Source organism: Mesoplodon densirostris, chromosome 2 (assembly GCF_025265405.1).
Source record: "Mesoplodon densirostris isolate mMesDen1 chromosome 2, mMesDen1 primary haplotype, whole genome shotgun sequence".
Lineage (NCBI taxonomy): Eukaryota > Metazoa > Chordata > Mammalia > Artiodactyla > Ziphiidae > Mesoplodon > Mesoplodon densirostris.
In genome coordinates this window covers 25793795-25813148 of record NC_082662.1, presented here as the reverse complement: position 1 = coordinate 25813148, position 19354 = coordinate 25793795, and the positions used below count along the sequence as shown (strand labels likewise).

Genomic DNA, 19354 nt, shown 5'->3' with positions numbered 1-19354 from the left:
TCCCCAATTGTGGATTGGGATTAAAGTTGTCACTATATACTATATTTATCACTAAATTCATTATTACTTATAAAATATTCAATACAAACTTACACATATAAATTTTGAAATTAGTTATCTCATATTGGGCAATCACTGTTTTGGCTTAAACATAACTAAAACAAGGGGAAGGAAGAAGGAGAAGGGGGGGCTTCCCTGGTGGCACAGTGGTTAAGAATCTGCCTGCCAATGCGGGGGACATGGGTTCGAGCCCTGGTCCGGGAAGATCCCACATGCCGCGGAGCAACTAAGCCTGTGCGTCATAACTACTGAGCCTGCACTCTAGAGCCCGTGAGCCACAACTACTGAGCCCACGTGCCACAACTAGTGAAGCCCGCACGCCTAGAGCCCATGCTCCACAACAAGAGGAGCCACCGCAATGAGAAGCCTGTGCACTGCAACGAAGAGTAGCCCCCACTCGCCTCAACCAGAGAAAGCCCGCGCACAATGAAGACCCAACACCGCCAAAAATAAATAAATAAAATAAATAAATTTATTTAAAAAAAAAAAAAGAATGGGTTAAGAACCAAAACTTCTAAATTCTTGTTTTACAATGATGAATATGTTACGTTGGGTTAGGGACCAGATATTCCCAAAGAAACAGTACAACCAGGCAGATACTAGTACTTAAAATCAAGGCTAAGTGGACTTTAGAGATTAGCTGATCTAATCCTGTCATTTTTCAAATGAGGAAAGTGAAGACCAGAGACATGAAGTACTTATCCAAGTTCACAAAGCGAGTTGTTCTCTGTAAAACAGGGCCACATGGATAAAGAAGACTTAATATTTTTAACTGCAATAAAAGAAAATCCCTTCTTTCTGGACCAACTAAAGGTACTTTGGCTTTTGCTCCAGGGTTCTAGAAAGAGGGCTGAAATGCTTCATACTGTCTAACATCATTATTTAAGGGCATAATTATCTAAACAACTTAAAAGCAGCATCTGGAAGTTGGAACCCAAATCACCTTGCTGCTATAAATTAAAACAATCTCACTTTTCAATACTGAAGCTCCAGTGTCACATTATTATCTTTTGAGGAAATATCATAATAGACTTAAATTTGGCCTCTTCCCAAGGGAAAGGTTAATGCACTCAACTGTTCAGTTGGTAAAACACATTCTTGCCTATTTCTAGCAGCAGGTGTTTCCATCACTGTGTCTCCTAGGGAGCAGTCAGACTTGAAATTAACAGAATGGCACCTGCCTTAGATGATCACACAGTATGCCTGGTGTCCCAGGAACAATTAATCAAATAGCTCAGGGGAGAAAATTCAGTAATTATCTCAACTGAACTCAGGGCTTGGGCAAAATGAATTTACCATCTTCAGATTAGAGGTTGCACTGGCCTTGAAACTTGTTATCCCCATAATGTAAATGAGGAATTTGAGGCTCAGAGGTATAAGTTACTTGTCTAAAGTCACAAAGTTGAAAAGTATCAAGACCAAGTACAGAAAAGAAGTTTTCTGACTTCTAGTCCAATGCTATTTCCAACTTACCAACACCAATCTCGCCTCAGCATTTCTTTGGCTATGGCTGGGCTAAGCCAAATCCCAAATCTCAATGCTATGCTTGTGCTCCCTACCATGCTTAATGGACTCTGGCACCAAGATGTCTCTCAGAGTACAAGAGAAGGATGAATACTAGCTTCTCGGCTATTCTGTCACTGGGCTCCCCAACCCTGCTGAGCCTGCTAAGAGAAAAGCTGCTAGGATATGGGCTGCACCACCAGTTTCTTCAAAGGCAACTGGTCCTAAGAGGCTTAGATTCAATTTAATTCAAACATTTACTGAGCACCTGCATGCAAGATACCATGTCAAGCACTGTGAAATAAAAACAACGTATAAAAAGAGATGCCCAGGGATTCCCCTGACGTCCAGTGGTTAGGACTGCATGCTTCCACTGCAGGGGGAACAGGTACAACCCCTGGTCAGGGAACTAAGATCCTTCATACCACTCGGTGCAGCCAAAACAAAAAACAAAAAAAGAGAGAGAGAGAGATGCCCAGTCTCTTTTTTTTTTTTTTGCGGTACGCGGGCCTCTCACTGTTTTGGCCTCTCCCGATGTGGAGCACAGCCTCCGGACGCGCAGGCTCAGCGGCCATGGCTCACGGGCCCAGCTGCTCCGCGGCATGTGGGATCTTCCCGGACTGGGGCACAAACCCGTGTAACCTGCATTGGCAGGCGGACTCTCAACCACTGCGCCACCAGGGAAGCCCCCTGCCCAGTCTCTTTTTAAATGAATTTGAATTAGTTACCAAGATACATGAGATAAACATGGCCTCTGCTCTCTAGTAACACCCAATCTAATGGAGGAGAAAGACACGTATACAAGTAACAATAGTACAGGACAGACTATAAATGTCGTGATAGAGGTACAAACAAATGACTGTGGAACAACCAGATTTACCATCTACCTTCCTCCTACACTACCTCAATTCAGTCAGAAGAGTTCTCTTATGGGTCTTTTGGTTCCTCCATGCATTTATGAACAGTTGAACAACCCCAGCTTCAGACTTGGAGAACCTGATTTAGAACTTGCCATTTATTACTCATTTGGGCAATTACTTAACTTCTAAAAAGTTTCCTTATCCATAAAATGGGGTTAACAATTTCTTTGGAGAAAGTCAATGACACATAACGTGTCAAAGTGCTAACATACATTAGGCTTACAAAATTTCTTTTGAATTTTAATGTAAATTCTTCTTTTTAAATATTAGGCACTCAATGTTTGTTGGATGAACATTCTGAAAAATAGTTTCCTGTTTCCAATTTACCATGAAATTTCTCTTTCCCTAATTCCAGTCACTCCTAGGCATTTTTCAAAATGTGTTCCTGAAATAGTAAAACTATAGTTCTAGTATTAGAACTATAAACTTCTTTCTGAACATTACCCTAGCCCATCCATCCTTGACGGTAAAATATAAAACCTACACTAGTTCAAACCCCATCTCATGTAAGAAAAAGACATAGATCAGGAGCTACTTTACTAGAAATCTGAGTCAGTTTGTGGAGGGCAGAGAGCTCTTCCTTCTTTTGTGTAACACCTGACAAGTGAGGGCTTCATGATCAGAAAAATCAATTTCATCTCCAGAGCTACCATTTCCTTTTCCTAAGCCCTGGTACCTCACTGATCTCTGGGGATACTATGGGCCCTAAAGAATGAGGACAGAGGCTCTGAAGAGCAGAGTTGTTTGCTATTTGTTAGAATGTTATCATCCTTTGTATCTTGTCTATTACATTACAAGTTGGGATACACTTAACAGAAGTCTAGAGCCACATTTATCTATAACTGTTGGTTGCAACAGTCACAAAGTCTGTCTTCAGAGGCCTCATGTTATTAGGTGGCAAAACTTCTGTCAACCATAAAGCAAGTATGAATGCCATAAGAATGATATAGTTAAAATACTACAGGCACTCATAAGACACTGAAAACAATTTTTTGGCTTTACTTTTGCTTCAAGAGAAGGGCGATTGGGGACTTCCCTGGTGGCACAGTGGTTAAGAATCCGCCTGGCAATGCAGGGGCATGGGTTCGATCCCTGGTCTCAGAAGATCCCACATGCCATGGAGCAACGAAGCCCATGCGCCACAACTACTGAGCCTGTGCTCTAGAGCCTGCGAGCCACAACTACTGAGTCCAAGTGCCACAATTACTGAAGCCCGCGTGCCTAGAGCCCACGCTCCGCAACAAGAGAAGCCACTACAATGAGAAGTCTGCGCACCGCAACAAAGAGTAGCTCCCACTGGCTGCAACTAGAGAAAGCCTGCACGCAGCAACAAAGACCCAACACAGCCATAAATAAATAAATAAATAAATAAATAATTTTTTAAAGGGCGATAACGTTAATGAATTCCTACTATGTCTCAGGCATTGTGTTTTTATAGATGATAGTTTATTTAACCATCATCACAATCCTATGAAAGTTGTTTTTATCTCCATCTAACAAAAGAGAAAACTGAGGCTCAAAGAAATTAAGTGACGATCTCAAGGATCACACAGTTAGTAAGTAAAAGAGCTAGGACGGAATCCAGGTTTTGCCTGGTTCCAAAGCCTCTGCTCTCTAAACAAATACTATGTCTCCTCCCTCAAAGATTGATCATTCACTCAGTTATGAAGGTGTATTGAGCACCTACTATTTTCTACCCACCTACCTGGGACTGAGATATACAACAGTAAACAAAACAGACAGGGCTCTGTCTTCATGGAGCTTAGTGTCCTCCGAGAAAGAAAGATTTTAAACAAGTACAAAATAAATATAACATGAGCCTATTTATTTATGGTGGGAAAAAGATCTGAGGAGATGACATTAGGGCTGAGACCTAAAAGATGAAAAGAAGTTGGTGAGAAAATGGGACAGTTAGAAATAACAGCATGTGTAAAAGTCCTGAGAAGGAAGCAGGCTTAGATGTTTGGAGCTATAAGGAGGCCAGAGTGGTTACAGCATGAGTAGAGTGGAAGTGGAACTAAACAACACTACCAGAGTAAGCAGAAGCCAAGTCAGGTAAGGGTCATGAAAACAAGTTTGGATACATTCAAGTATAATGAGAAGCCTAGGAGAACTTCAAGGAAGCAATTTGGTCCAATCTGTTTTTAAAATGTTATTCTGGGGAATTCCCTGGCAGTCCAATGGTTAGGACTCTGGGCTTTCACTGTCAAGGGCCTGGGTTCAATCCCTGGTCAGAGAACTAAGATCCCACAAGCTGTGCAGCGAGCCAAATCAATCAATCAATCAATCAATCAATCGTTATTCTGGCTGCAATGTGGAAAAACAGATTGGAAGTGTACTACAAAAGAAGGAGGGAGCCCAGGAGGGCCAGGCAAGAGATGAAAACTTCAACTAATGGGGTGCCAAAGGGATAAAGAAGTATAGACACCAGAGGCATATTTGGGAGGCAGAAAGACAGTACTTGATAATGGACTGGAGAGGGAGGGAAACAAGATCAAATCAAGGGAAGAAATCAAAGATGATGCCCAGATTTCTAGCGTGGGTACCAGAATGAATAATGGGTTCGTTTGCTGAGATGGGAAAGACCGGAAGAACAGATTTGGTGAGAAAACCAAAAATACAGTTTAAAACATAAATTAGAGGGAGTTCCCTGATGGCCTTGTGGTTAGGATTATGGGCTTTCACTACTGTGACCCGGGTTCAATCCCTGGTCGAGGAACTGAGATTCCTGCAAGCCATGCAGCACAGCTGAAAAAAGAGAAAAAAGCATAAATTAGAGATGCTGTGAGGTATCCAAATGAAGATGCCAAGTATGTAGTTAGAAGTCTGGAGCTCAGAGGAGGTATATGTGGGAGCCAGATGTTCTGCTAGCCCTTCCTGTTTAAACTGTAATATTCAAGACATTCTCAAGTGGACAGAAGCTCCAAACCCAGCTGCTTTTCACCTTCAATCAACGCTTAATATAAATGGGAAGTTTTCAAAGCCAAAAGAATATACCTCTCCTTGGAAAATAGTGTAGAGAGCAGGCAAGTTCTCCATGGTCTCGGGTCTTCCTGAATTCATCCTTAATGTTCTATGGTTCCTCCATTTCTCTTCTGCTAAAGCTAATTCAAGTGTCCTGTCACAAAGAAACAGAACAGGTAACAGAGAGACATTTGCAATAAAAAAAAAAAAAGTGCCGCCGATCCACAGGTTGTCCCTACAGGATAACACCGTTAGATTTAATACCATGTACTTTTAAATTTACTTATTTACTTATTTATTTTTGGTTGCGTTGGGTCTTCGTTGCTGTGTGCGGGCTTTCTCTAGTTGCAGCGACCAGGGGCTACTCTTCCTCCCGGTGCAGGGGCTTCTCATTGCGGTGGCTTCTCTTGTTGTGGAGCATGGGCTCTAGGCGCACGCGCTTTAGTAGTTGTGGCACACGGGCTCAGTAGTTGTGGCGCGCGGACTTAGTTGCTCCGCAGCATGTGGGTTCTTCCCAGACCAGGTCTCGAACCCGTGTCCCCTGCATTGGCAGGTGGATTATTCTTAACCACTGTGCCACCAGGGAAGTCTCCACCATGTACTTTTATCCAAACCTCTTTTGTCCACTATATCTGTGGGGAGTTTTGTAAACCTTGATCTTATTTCTTTTCAATTTGATACTTTACCAAGGCCATTAGCCTACTGTTTTGTTTTTATTGTTATTATTGCTATTCTTTTGCCAAGGGAAGGCTTGTGGTGGGGGAGGGTGTGAACGGATCTGTAAAAAAGGAATAATAATAGTAATAACAGCTAACATTTATCAAGCACTTACTATGTCCAGGCACTGTGCTAAGCATCCAATGTCTCATTTAATCCTCAAAACTCTCAAGATGTAGGTTCTATTAATTATCATATTATGTAGATAAGAAAACCAAGACTTCCAGAGGCCAACTTATTAGGCCTATGTCAAAAAGCCAGAAAATGGTAGAGTCAAACTCTGGCTGACATCAGAGTCCACGCTTTTAACCACTATTCTAGGCATTAAATCTGAAGTGACTTCAAAAAGAGAGCACAGGGAATTCCCTGGTGGTCTGGTGGTTAGGATTCTGCACTCTCATGGCCAAGGACGCAGGTTTGATCCCTGTTCGGGGAACTAAATCCCACAAGCCGTGCATGGTGTAGCCAAAAAAACCAGAAAGAAAGCATAGCTTACGTTCTTCTCCAATGAAATTAAAATCACACATGCTCATTTTAAAAGTTCAGATATGGGCCTCCCTGGTGGCGCAGTGGTTGAGAGTACGCCTGCCGATGCAGGGGATACGGGTTCGTGCCCCGATCTGGGAGGATCCCATATGCCGCGGAGCGGCTGGGCCCGTGAGCCATGGCCGCTGGGCCTGCGCGTCTGGAGCCTGTGCTCCGCAACGGGAGAGGCCACGACAGTGAGAGGCCCGCATACCGCAAAAAAAAAGAAAAAATAAAATAAATAAAATAAAAGTTCAGATAACAAATTAATTTGAAGAAAAGAAAATCATCTATAATTCAATTTGGTTTATATCCTTTCAGACTTTTTTACATGTACAAGTAGGTTTTTTAATGGAATCATGAAACCATTAATTAATATTAATAGCCATTTTATATTATTTTTTAGCAATTCATACACAAACACACACCTTTTTTTAATGCCTATATAATAATCCATTGCTGGATGCATCAAACTTATTTAACTATTTATGAATCATATTAAAATGCAGACTGCAACTCAGTAGGTCTAGGGTGGTGCCTGAGAGTGGGCATTTCTTTCTTTTTTAAAAAATTTATTTATTTATTTATTTTAATTAATTAATTTATTTCAGCACGTGGGATCTTTCGTTGAGGCGAACGGGCTTTTCTCTAGTTGTGGTGCGTGGGCTCAGTAGTTCTGGCACATGGGCTTAGTTGTCCCAAGGCATGTGGGATCTTAGCTCCCCTACCAGGGATCGAACCCGAGTCCCCTGCATTGGAAGGCAGATTCTTAACCACTGGACCACTAGGGAATTCCGGGGGCATTTCTAACAAGCTCCCAGGTGATGCTGATGCTGCCAGAGTACCAAGTCTTACAGCTTTGAAGTTGGAAGGGATCTTAGAGGTACTCTTGCTCAGCCTTCTGGTTTTAAACAGGGAAGAAACCAGCAATCTAGTGGCTCTTAACCATGCCCCTTTACTTGCTGCATAAATCACTGCTACATAAAGATAAAGTCAATGGTACAGTCCTCAGTTCTCTTTTTCCTCCTAATTACTTGACATCAATAAGACCTGAAACTCTATTTTCCTTGGGTTTTCGTGTGCAAATACCTCCTTCTCTCCTCAACCCTGAGCACACCCCTACACTTTCAGATGATTACTTCAGGTCTTACTTTTGGAAAGTCTTCCTGATTTACAATAACCATCCATTAACTCAACTGCCTCACTTAAAACAGAAATGAAAGAAAATTCTGTCAGGTTCCAAATCCTAGTTCTAGTATCATCCCAAAGCCCAGGAACATCCCTGTCCTTGAGTTCCATAAGACAACCTGTATCCGTATAATAAACTTGCCCTTTTCTGTTTACGTCAGCCAGAAGTGGGTTTTATTACTTTATTAAAAGCACACAGATAGAATGAAGGCAGATTTGTCAGTTCTTGAGAAATGGCTGACAAACAGCTTAAATCCAAGTACCACAGCCTGGGTGGATCCTGCCTCTTCCACTCCCAGCTATGCAGTCTCACCTCTTGTCCTTCCCTTCCCTCTGCCCAGCATCCTCACCTCATATCCTAGAACAAAGGTTATTAACCTGAGGCCAATAACTCTATCAAGAAACCTTAATTATCCCTCCAATTCTAGGAGCACTCGTGAGGTACAGAATCCACAGAGGCATCAGCAGCTAGGACATCGAAATTAAGCTCAAACAACTTAGTCTATCAACTGTTCTTCTTTAAACAAAGGTCACAGAAAGAGCAATACAATCTTAAGTTATTTCGTACAGATTTTTGCTGTGATAAGAGTATGAACAGCTAAGTTTAAAGCTCCCCTATTTGCTCCTTTTGTAGAACTGTAGCCTGAGAAACCCTATGCAATTCTTCAAGCAGGAAATTGGCATGCATTTTTGAGAGAAATCCTGTTATACAACAGTAACAGGCTTATGATTTCAGAATTGTAAAGCGTTGCCAGGGACACAGTTATTTATTAGCCACCTCCTTCCCAAATGGTATTTTAATTTTTTTTTAAATTATATTCTGTAGAAACCTAGGGTTGTTCTAGGGTGGGTATTCAAAAGGAATCCCAATTGGAAAGGAAGAAGTAGAACTGTCTCTATTTGCAGATCACATGATACTATACATAGAAAATCCTAAAGATGACACCAAAAAACTGCTAGAGCTCATCAATGAATTTGGTAAAGTTGAAGAATACAAAATTAATATAAATACAAAATAATATACAAAAATCTGCTGCATTTCTATATACTAACAACGAACTATCAGAAAGGGAAATTAAGGAAACAATTCCATTTACAATCGCATCAAAAATAATAAAATACCTAGGAAAAAACCTACCTAAGGAGGTACAGTGGTTATCCAGAAGCTTCTCAGTTAACTCAAGTTTATTTTAAAAAGTCAGTTTTGAAGTATCTAGGGAAAACAGGATCAGGAAGGCCAAAGAAGAAGGGCCCTAGGTCAACCAACCAGAGGACAGCCTCCATACCAAAGGTGGGGGACAACAACCCCAAAGAAATCTGAGTTATGGGAAGTCCCACACAGAGCAGTTGCAAAGCTAGGAGCCTCTCCTCAGTCATTAGGCAGAGGGTGATTATTGCTGATTCCCACTTGCCCTCCCAGCTTTGGGGTGGGTCACGGTAGCAAGGGGGAAGGGAGGTTACATGAGGAAGGCCTACTTTTAACAGGCCTACTTTTAATATTCCGCTTTGATCTGGTTTACCTATTAAGCTTCTATGTAACATTTCATTTGGAAGAAATAGTTCCGCTGCTTTTAAAAAGTTTATAAAACATTGAGACAGATATAGTGTAGTTCAATAGGACCACATCTATAGACTTAAAAGAGCAAGTAAATTGACAAGGATTGAGGTACATCATTTGAAGTTGCCTTGCAATAGTTCTAGAAACAAAAAATTCCTTACGCATTTCATTTTACTTGAATGTTTTAAACAATTGTGATATGGAGGGAAGCAATAAGGACCCAGTTATTTATTAGCCACCTCCTTCCCAAAACAAAGGGCAGAGCAAGGAAAGTATAGCGTGGGAATGGGAATGGGAGCTGTGGCAGGGGAATGGTAGCCCAGAGTGAGGTCAGAGCTTATGTTGGGCGAGGAGGAAATCTACAAAGAGCAACCCAGTGTGGGGAGAAGCAGGATTATAAGGGTGTCTGCACACTGGGGCAATCCAGAATGGGGAGTCGGTGCCCAAACATGGAAGACCGGGACCTGAGGATTAGAGGTAATTATGCAATGTTAATTTCCAGATTATAGAAGTTATATTATGGTTATATAGAAGAATGTCCATGATTATAGGAAAACTGAAGTATTCATGGGTGATGGGGCATCAAGTCAGCAACTTAACTCTCAAATGATTCATTAAGAAGTGTTACTTGTACTGTACCTGCATAATTTTGTGTTGTCAGCTTTTTTTTTTAATGTGCCTGCAATTAGGGAAAAAAAATAACCACGTCCTCTCCTCCTTCCCCTCAAGCAATGAGCAATTCATAGAATAATATTAAATTGGAAAGATAATATGTAGCCCCTTCGAAACTTCATTTCACATGTCACCTCACTGATCTGGCCAAGATTTTTGTTGTTGTTTTTAAGTTTAAGATTTAGATTTACTGTTTTTACTTAACAGTACCAATTAGACAGACCTCTGAGAGTTACAGTGATTTTAATTTATTTTTAAGTTATGTATAAGAATTGAGGCGAATCAATTGATAAGTCAAAATACTGGGACACATCAAAGACAGAATAATGACAGAGCCTTCATTCTCAACCACTATTCCACACTGCCTCAGAAAGAATTCACAGTCCACATCTAAATTTTGAAGAGTATGTAGTTCTTTTTTTTTTTTTTTTAATTTATTTGGCTGCACTGGGTCTTAGTTGCGGCACACAGAATCTTCGCTGCAGCATGCAGGATCTAGTTCCCTGATCAGGGATCGAACTTGGACCCCCTGCATTGGGAGCGAGGAGTCTTAACCACTGGACCACCAGGGAAGCCCCTGAAGAGTAGTATATAGTTCTAACACTAACTAGGTCCCAAATTAGAGATTCCAGTAAGGAGTAATTAGAAGGGCTTCATTCCTGGAGGCTAGGATGAGCAGGGTCTAGATTTATTCATTCAAACATGTAACCAAGGACTATTTCTCATTTGATTTTGTCTTCCCAGTGCCTGTATACAGTAGGTACTCAAAGTTTTCTTGAATGAGTGAATAGAGCCTTACTATGTGGCAAACACAGGTAAAGAAAGAAGAAAGCACTCTGGTCTAAAGAATGTAGGAGAAGGAACTGAGTTCCACACAATTCTCTGGGTAGGTCGAAAGATGGGGAGACTTTCAAATATCAAACTGGTGGCCCAATCTTCCTCCTTCCCATCAAATTTCTAGAGTAACTATCTGAGACAGATGCTTTTTCCATTTTGCACTCTGGTCATGGATCTGTTGACAAAATGGTCAAAGGCAGGAAAGATGAAAAATAGTAAGAAACAAGGAAAAACAAAAATGGACTCATAAAAAGTGAAAGCTGAAAGCAATTATTAAGGTCATTCAGTCCACTACTCTTATTTAATTGAAAATGAGGCTAACAGAGGTCAAATGTCTTGACAAGGGCTGCTCAGAGTTAGCCATTTTGGTACTGGACCCCAGGACCAGTTAACAATCCCTAAGGTCCCTTCCAAGTCTTCTAATAATAATAGCTAATATTTGAGTGCTTCCTATTTGCCTTTAACCTAGAAGCTTTACTTGTCTTAACTAAGTTAATTCCCTTTTTGACTTCCCTAACAAGATAGGCAATTATTGTTTTGTTTGTTAAGGTATTTTACAGATGAAGAAACTAAGACACAGGAGAAGCTAAATTACCTTGTTCAAGATTACAAAGCTATGAATGATGGAGATGGGATTCAAATCCTATTTACGAATATTTTTTCTTTCCTTTATGGATTGTGAAATTCTTCCAAGCATGTCCTTGTCTCGCACTGCATCATATCCTTCAACTCTCCAGTGCTTACCACAGTATAGAGCACACAGAAATTTGTAACTGTCTACTGAAATACTGAAGTACTTAATTTTACTCTATTTTAAATTGTTAGTTAATTTATCAGTTCAGCAGCTTTATTGATGTTTATATGTCAGGCTCTGTGCTAGGCACTTCATAAACCTCCTTTCTTTCTTTTTTTTTCTTTTTTAAATATTTATTTATTTATTTGGCTGTGCTGGGTCTTAGTTGCAGCACACGGGATCTAGTTCCCTGACCAGGGATTGAACCCAGGCCGCCAGCATTGGCAGCACAGAGTCTTAACCCCTGGACCACCAGGGAAGTCCCCATAATCCTCCTTTCAATCCTTAAAACAACTCTACAAAATAGATATCTCTGTTTTAAAGGAATGAAGTAACTTGTCGAAAATTCATAGCTAGAAAGAGATAAATCTTAGGCCATTCCAAGAGCCACACACACTTGTCACTAAACCATTCTTTTCAACACAGTCCCTGTCATCAAAGGCTTCCTAGTCGTGTAAGGATAATGGTGACCAATTACAATGCAGTATGATCAGTGCTAGTGATCAGGTTCAAAGTATTAAGAAAACAAGAAAGAGAAGGGCCTGGGGGAAGCAAGGAAGTTTAAAAGGTGACAACTGAGTAGGTCTTTAAGGATAAATGGAAGTCCTCTAGCAGAGAATACTGTTCATTGACCTCATCAGAATTCTGATCTACTGACCTCTATTTTCTTCCAATCTATCAGCCCTCTTTTTTTCTTCACTTTCCTCCCTATCCAGCTTAGATTCCATAGTCCATCATTCAAACAATAGCTTAACTTCCCTTTAACTCTGTATTTATAGCTCATCTAACTGGCAGTACCCCTACCCTGATGAAGTACAGTTGCACATATTGGAACACATTGTAGCTAGGTTAAACAGAAAGGGATTTATTGCCAGGTATTATGTGACTTACAAAATTACTGCAAGGGCTGTAGGAAGTACTGGTAGAACTTCCCAGGAACACCTCCTAACCCACAAAACAACAGTCTTTGCCATGATGAAGAAAGTCATGGCTATCACTGCAGAAAGTCATGAAACCAAAAAGCTGATGACTAAGAAACTCACGGCCTCTGCTATGGTATCTGCCAGCAAAATGGCATGCCTCTCACTCTCCTCCTCCTCTCACTTCCAAATTCAATTCTCATCTTAGGTGCAGAAGAGTCTAGGAAATATCTAGCTCTCAGTTCCACCAATACCCCAGTCTTCACTGCCAACAACTCTCACCAAAGTGGTCTATCTGCATCTATCTCCCCTCCAATCTGTTCACACTACTAAGGCCTGAGGGATCAAGCTGCCTCCCCCACCCCACCACCTGCAAAAAAAACCCTCAGTGATTTCCCATCAGTCTTAAAGCAAAAGCTACAAAGTCTGGCCTCTGCCCGCCTCCAGCTTCATCTTGTACCACATTCCCCTCTGTTCCCTTTGTCCTGGCCACACTGGCCTCTTTGTGCCTGTTAGTCACTTTCCTCACATTTGCCACAGGACCTCTGCACATGCTGTTCTGTATGGCATATGCTGCCTTCCTCTCTTCACCCAACTAATTATGTTCCTTCAGGTATCAGTTCAGGCATCTTTTCCTTAGAGAAGCCTTCCTGCTTATTCCAGGCACTCATAACACCAGCTTCCTCTCGTAGGCAGCACTTACTTTGCATTTCTTAGTGAGATCATTGGTGAGCATCTGTTTCCCCCACCGGACTAACAGCCCTGAAGTCAGGGACTATGTTTGGTTCACAATGTCCATCTGTTTTCCCCACCGGACTAACAACCCTGAAGTCAGGGACCATGTTTGGTTCACAATGTCTCCCCAGTGCTTTGCACAATAAATATCAGTTGCACGACTAAGGAGAAGGCCTAGTTCACAGGTATGAATCCGAATTTCTCAACAAGGCTGTGCTCTGGAAGCCGAGAGTCGGACATTTCTTTCATCTCCGTCTCTCTCAGGAGTACTGAGCAGGCGCTAAAAAAAAAAAAAAGGCTGCAGAATCATGGCAGAAACAAGTCGGCCTCCTCAGAGGACCCTAGTGGAGGCTGGGAGACAGGCCTTTTCTCCCTGGAAGCGCCTGGCACAGGGCTCGACAAGGAAGGCTCTTGTTGAAGAAGTCAGTCGTCGAGGGCCCCAGGAAGGCGCAGAGACCCCAAAGCTCTGCTCCAGCCCTAGGAAGGGAACCCAGGCTACTACACACCAGAGCTAGGAATTCGGGACCCCCCCTCTGCCCCTTGCCATCAAATCTGCAGCTGAGAAGGGCCAGCCTCAGACCACATAACGGAGGCACCGCCTCCAGATTCCACTGCCCCCACCCACGACCTTCCTTACACTTACTCGGTGTCAGCGACCGGTCTCCACGCCGCAGCAATGCGCGCAACACCGAAACCCAGTCAGCGAGCTTCCACCCACAGGACACAGCGCGCCTAGGTGGGACTCCAGCTCTATTCACCAATCCTGGAATAGTACTCTCATAAGGGCAGAAAGAACTGACCAATAACAGGAGACTCCCTAGGGGGCGGTGCAGAGGGGAGTATTGGAAGCTGATTGGTTTCTCCAAGCCGGAAGTTCCGGGGGAAGACTAAGTTGGAGCCAATCGTGTGGTGCCTGAGGGTGTCGGCGCGGTCAGTGGCGGCTTGAGGAGAGCGGCTGCCGCCATGATAGAACAGCAGAAGCGAAAAGCCCCGGAGTTGCCGCTGGTCCCAGTCAAGCGGCCGCGGCATGAATTGCTATTGGGAGCGGCGGGGTCGGGCCCCGGAGCCGGGCAGCAGCAGGCGGCGCCGGGAGCTCTGCTGCAAGCGGTGAGTAAGGGAGCAGGCGGCCTTCGGCCCACAGCTCTTCCTCTCTCCTCAGCGCTGCACCTGGTGATCCCGCACCGGCCCTTTCCCCACACTGCGGGGTCGGAACGGGACTCTCTCACCCTGGAGTTAAAGCAGAAAAGCACTGTAAGAGCGGCCAACACTCTGCGATGCTCCATGTGTTTCCCCGTTTGACGCCCGTTTTCGGCATCTCGACCGCCCTGTGAGGAGGCGTTAGAATTAGGCTTAAGGACCTTGAGCTCAAAACCGGGACCGGGGCTTTGGAATCTTAAATGTTCCAGGGATCCGGCATAGAATAAACGTTCAGGAAAGTTGGAAGAGTGGATGGATGAATGAATGAATGAGGGAAGGAAGGAAGGAAGGAAATGAAAGATACTGGCTCGCTTTGGGACTTGGGGCAACTTGCTTTTCCCTCTGTTTCTCTGCACTAGTATTAGTAACAACCGTGGAATAGTTACCATCCATTGAGCTCTTGTACTAAGTGCTTTCTTTGTATATGAAAACTCCATTAATCTTGGTAATTGCCTGAGAGTTAGGAATTGTTATTATCCCCTTTTGTAGATGGGGAAACAAACTTATCTAGGAACTGATAGGAACAGATTTTAAATTCAGAATCCATGCTCTTATCTACATTTCTTGTATGATAGAGGTGGTGATCACACCTCTCCCTCGGTCCTGTTAGGCTCAGCTGAAGAAATATATGTACCCCCCTCCCCAACTCCTCAACCAGCTGGTCAGTAATCCTGCTGGCACTGTCCTCAAAATGTATCCAGACTTGCTACTGCTTCTGCCAGCTCCATCACTAGCTCCTGGTCTAAACCATCATTATCTCATCTGGCATTATTGCTGTAGGATCCTACTGGTATTCCTGTTTCTGTTCACGGATGCTCGGTCTGTTCTCAATCCAGCAGCCAGAGGAATCCTTCTAAACATCAGATCGTATTATCCCCTGCTGAAACCTTTCCCTGGCTTTTCAGTTCATTCAGAGTAAAACTAAAATCCTGACAATCTTTTGCCCTCTTTCCCTTGACCTCTCTGAACTACCAATTTTCCATTGCTCACCCTGCTCCAGGCACACTGGCTTCCATGCTCCTGCCACAAAGCCTTTGCATTTGCTGCTCCCCCTAGGATTTACTTTTCTTCCAAATGTCCACAGGGTTTACACACTCAACTCCTCCCAACCTCTGCTGAAGTATCACTTTTTCCGTGAAGGCTTTCCTGACGAGCCTATTTTAAATTGCAGTACCCTGTGCTCACTAACCCACATTGCTGCTTTGTTTTTCTCCATAGCACATACCACCACCTTTATGTTTTACTTGTTTCTGCCTTCCCTCCCTCCTTTCTGCCCCTCCTTCCCACTAGAACACAAGCTCCATTGTTTATTTTGTTCAATCCTGTTTTATCAGTGTGTAGAACAGTGCCTGGCACATAGTATTTTTTGAGTAAATGAGTAAGCTGGAAAACTGAAGAGATTTGGGGATTATTAATAGTGTACTTGTTCTTCTGTCTGACAAGTAAGAATATCAGCCCAGGTTTCTTTGAATTGCCCAAGCCTAGACTTAATGTCCAAGACCATAATCAAAACTACTTTGCTTAATAACTGTACCCTGCAGGATTTTGGGAAAGCTTAGTTCAGTCATTCATTCATCAAACTAGGAACTGGGAAAACAGTGTAGAATTACACTGGTAGGGTTCCAGCACTCACAGAGCTTCTCTAGTGGCAGGGCAGGGGAAACAAAATGTAAACAAACACATAAGGAAGGTAATTTCAGTTAGTGATAGGTGCTGTGAGAGAATACAGTAGGGTTGATAGAATGCAGAGGGGAGGTAGGGTGCTGCTTGAGCTTGAGTGTTCCAGGAAAGACTTTCTGAAGAGGAAACATTTGAAAGGAGCCACACATAGGAAGATCTAGGCGGAGGGGGTTCCTGTCAGGGGCAACAACAAGTGTAAAAGATCCTGAGGCAGAAATTAGTTTAATGTGTTTGAGCAGTTAAAAGTTGGGTATAGGGCTTCCCTGGTGGTGCAGTGGTTGAGAATCCACCTGCCAATGCAGGGGACACGGGTTCGAGCCCTGGTCCAGGAAGATCCCATATGCTGCGGAGCAACTAAGCACACGCGCCACAACTGCTGAGCCTGCGCTCTAGAGCCCATGAGCCACAACTACTGAGCCCAGATGCCACAAGTACTGAAGCCCGTGCGCCTAGAGCCCGTGCTCCACAACAAGAAAAGCCACTGCAATGAGAAGCTGCATACCGCAACAAAAAGTAGCCCCTGTTCACGGCAACTAGAGAAAGCCCACGCGCAGCAACGAAGACCCAACGCAGCCAAAAATAAATAATTTAATTAATTAGTTAATTTTTATAAAATGATGTAGGACAATGATAAGACAAAAATATGGGCACTCAGCCTAAGAAATGAGGTCAAACTTGAAAGGAGGCAAGCAGGCAACTGAGCGCTTGAATTTAATTAATTAATTAATTAATTAAAAGTTGGGTATGGCATGGGAGCACAGTGAGGGAGGAAGAGAGTTAGTATAACAGATAGACACTGGAAACTTCAGCAGGAGAGTATCAAATTGGAGACATAAGTTATGTGCGAAGAGTTGCCATTCTCTAAATCAGCAGAAATATACTCAATCAGTTTCCCTTGTCTTTTCCTTATACTCCCCATTGCCTGACCTTTCAGTATCCTTTGCCTGTATATAGTGACTACTCTGTAATTCTCTCTTTTGTTTAGGGGCCTCCAAGATGTTCCTCCCTTCAAGCCCCAATCATGCTTCTCTCAGGACATGAAGGGGAAGTGTATTGCTGCAAGTTTCACCCCAATGGATCCACCTTAGCATCTGCAGGATTTGACCGACTGATATGTAAGACATAGTTTTTGAATCTGGAGTAATTGCTCTCTGCCAAATAGTGATTACTTTTTAAAACCTTCAGTGCCATAGAGAGTATAAGTCTAAGTTGGTCACATAACAAACTATGTGGCTAATATGCTAAAATAGGGTCATGAAAATGCTGAATGATTTGGGGTGTAGAACTCAGGGTCCATGTGGTAAATACAGAAGGAATTATGTTACCAGTTGGAAAGTGAGTCGCTCTAGTTTGAGAACATCGTCCTCATGCAGGCAAATCTCGAGCTGATTTAGCAAGACTGGAGATCTAGGCTTAACAGGCTAATGGGAGTAAAGAGGAGAGAGATAACTTTTTCCCAAAGATATTGAGGCTCTCTTCTTGATCCATTCCCTCAGAATCTTAGCATTTGAAACGGAAGGAGGGAATCCTGACGTGGCAACTCACTTGGATAATCTACCTGTCCATCAATAGGATCTGCTACCCGATTCTCAGCTACTGGTCAAGAGGAGTCTTTTGGCTCTTTGCTTATAACTGTGTCTCAGGGTGGATGATGACTGTTTTGATTTTGGTGTTCTGGTTCTGTGTTCCTTAAACTTAGTAGTGGCCAAGTCTCTGGAAGGCTTAAGGATCTTTGCAGAACATACTTGAACTACTGATTTGCTTAATTTCATTGAACAAACTAGAAACAGTTTTATCAGCAGGAAAATAACTCTAAATACCTTATTGTGTATAGAGTGTTCCTTAATAACACTCATCGAACTTCACTCTGTGCTGGACCAGGCTCCCTAAGGATTGGAACTGTGTCTATTCATTTACCTTATTTTACCCCAGCACCCGGCATAGGTATTTAGTACATTTGCAATGAGTGAATGTAGTATAAAGTCATTCTCCTGTGACCTTCAAGTCAGTTACAGTTTCCAGAGTTTCCCATAAGTACCATCATTTTGCAGTCTGCTTCTACTCATAGCAGACAGTAGCTGTGAGTACCAGCTTCTTAAAAGTACAGGGAGGGCCTCCCTGGTGGCGCAGTGGTTGAGAGTCCGCCTGCCGATGCAGGGGATACGGGTTCGTGCCCCGGTCTGGGAGGATCCCATGTGCCGCGGAGCGGCTGGGCCCGTGAGCCATGGCCGCTGAGCCTGCGCGTCCGGAGCCTGTGCTCCGCAACGGGAGAGGCCACAACAGTGAGAGGCCCGCATACCGCAAAAAGAAAAAAAAAAAAAAAAAAGAAAAAAAAGTACAGGGAAAACACTTAAGATTTAAAAAATTATAGCCATTAACTAAAATGTTTTTATTTTATGAAATGTGAAAATATTGCATTATTTTTGTTTTAATGTGAGGAAAATTGATCTAGCTAATAGAACTAATAGTGTTCCAAAGGAGTATAATTTCAGAATTGTTGTTCTAGTGAATTCATAAGTACCCTTTCCATGGCCAATAATGAGTTTTCTTTTGCCTAGTAATGCTCACAGAACCCCTGTCCCCCTAACAGTGTTGTGGAATGTCTATGGTGACTGCGATAACTATGCTACATTGAAGGGACACAGTGGAGCAGTGATGGAACTGCATTATAACACAGACGGCAGGTGAGTACTCTGCATAGTGGGTGACAACTGCTTCTTATAGTAATTCTTCTTGGCATCCTTTCACATTTCATCCCTGAGTTTTCTCTCAGGAGACTGTGCTGTCAAAAACTACTGCGTTTTATGGACTTGAAGACACGGGGAAGAGGAAGGGTAAGCTGGGACGAAGTGAGAGAGTGGCATGGACATATACACTACCAAATGTAAAATAGATAGCTAGTGGGAAGCAGCCACATAGCACAGGGAGATCAGCTCGATGCTTTGTGTCCACCTAGAGGGGTGGGATAGGGAGGGTGGGAGGGAGACGCAAGAGGGAGGAGATATGGGGGTATATGTTTATGTATAGCTTATTCACTTTGTTATACAGCAGAAATTAACACACCATTGTAAAGCAATTATACTCC

At 42.9% G+C, this 19354-nt stretch overlaps 2 protein-coding genes across 3 annotated transcripts in view; one reads left to right on the top strand and one right to left on the bottom strand.

Annotated features, from left to right (window-relative positions):
- The window catches only part of ZCCHC17 (zinc finger CCHC-type containing 17), a 60744-nt gene extending 46620 nt beyond the window's left edge, over positions 1-14124 (bottom strand). The window contains exons 1-3 of one of the 2 annotated variants that reach the window (XM_060089348.1): positions 14036-14091; positions 13361-13672; positions 5481-5601 (exon numbers count right to left, since the gene is read on the bottom strand). In XM_060089348.1, the coding sequence (XP_059945331.1) occupies positions 5481-5601; positions 13361-13383 (144 nt within the window). In that variant the 5' untranslated portion in view covers positions 13384-13672; positions 14036-14091. Of the gene's footprint in view, positions 1-5480; positions 5602-13360; positions 13673-14035 lie in introns of both variants that reach the window. The other variant, XM_060089349.1, reaches the window with a different exon arrangement.
- Positions 14125-14301: 177 nt separating this feature from the next.
- The window catches only part of SNRNP40 (small nuclear ribonucleoprotein U5 subunit 40), a 39440-nt gene continuing 34387 nt past the window's right edge, over positions 14302-19354 (top strand). The window contains exons 1-3 of the mRNA XM_060089346.1: positions 14302-14499; positions 17255-17384; positions 18860-18953. Coding sequence (XP_059945329.1) covers positions 14356-14499; positions 17255-17384; positions 18860-18953 — 368 coding nt within the window. The 5' untranslated portion in view covers positions 14302-14355. The remainder of the gene's footprint in view (positions 14500-17254; positions 17385-18859; positions 18954-19354) is intronic.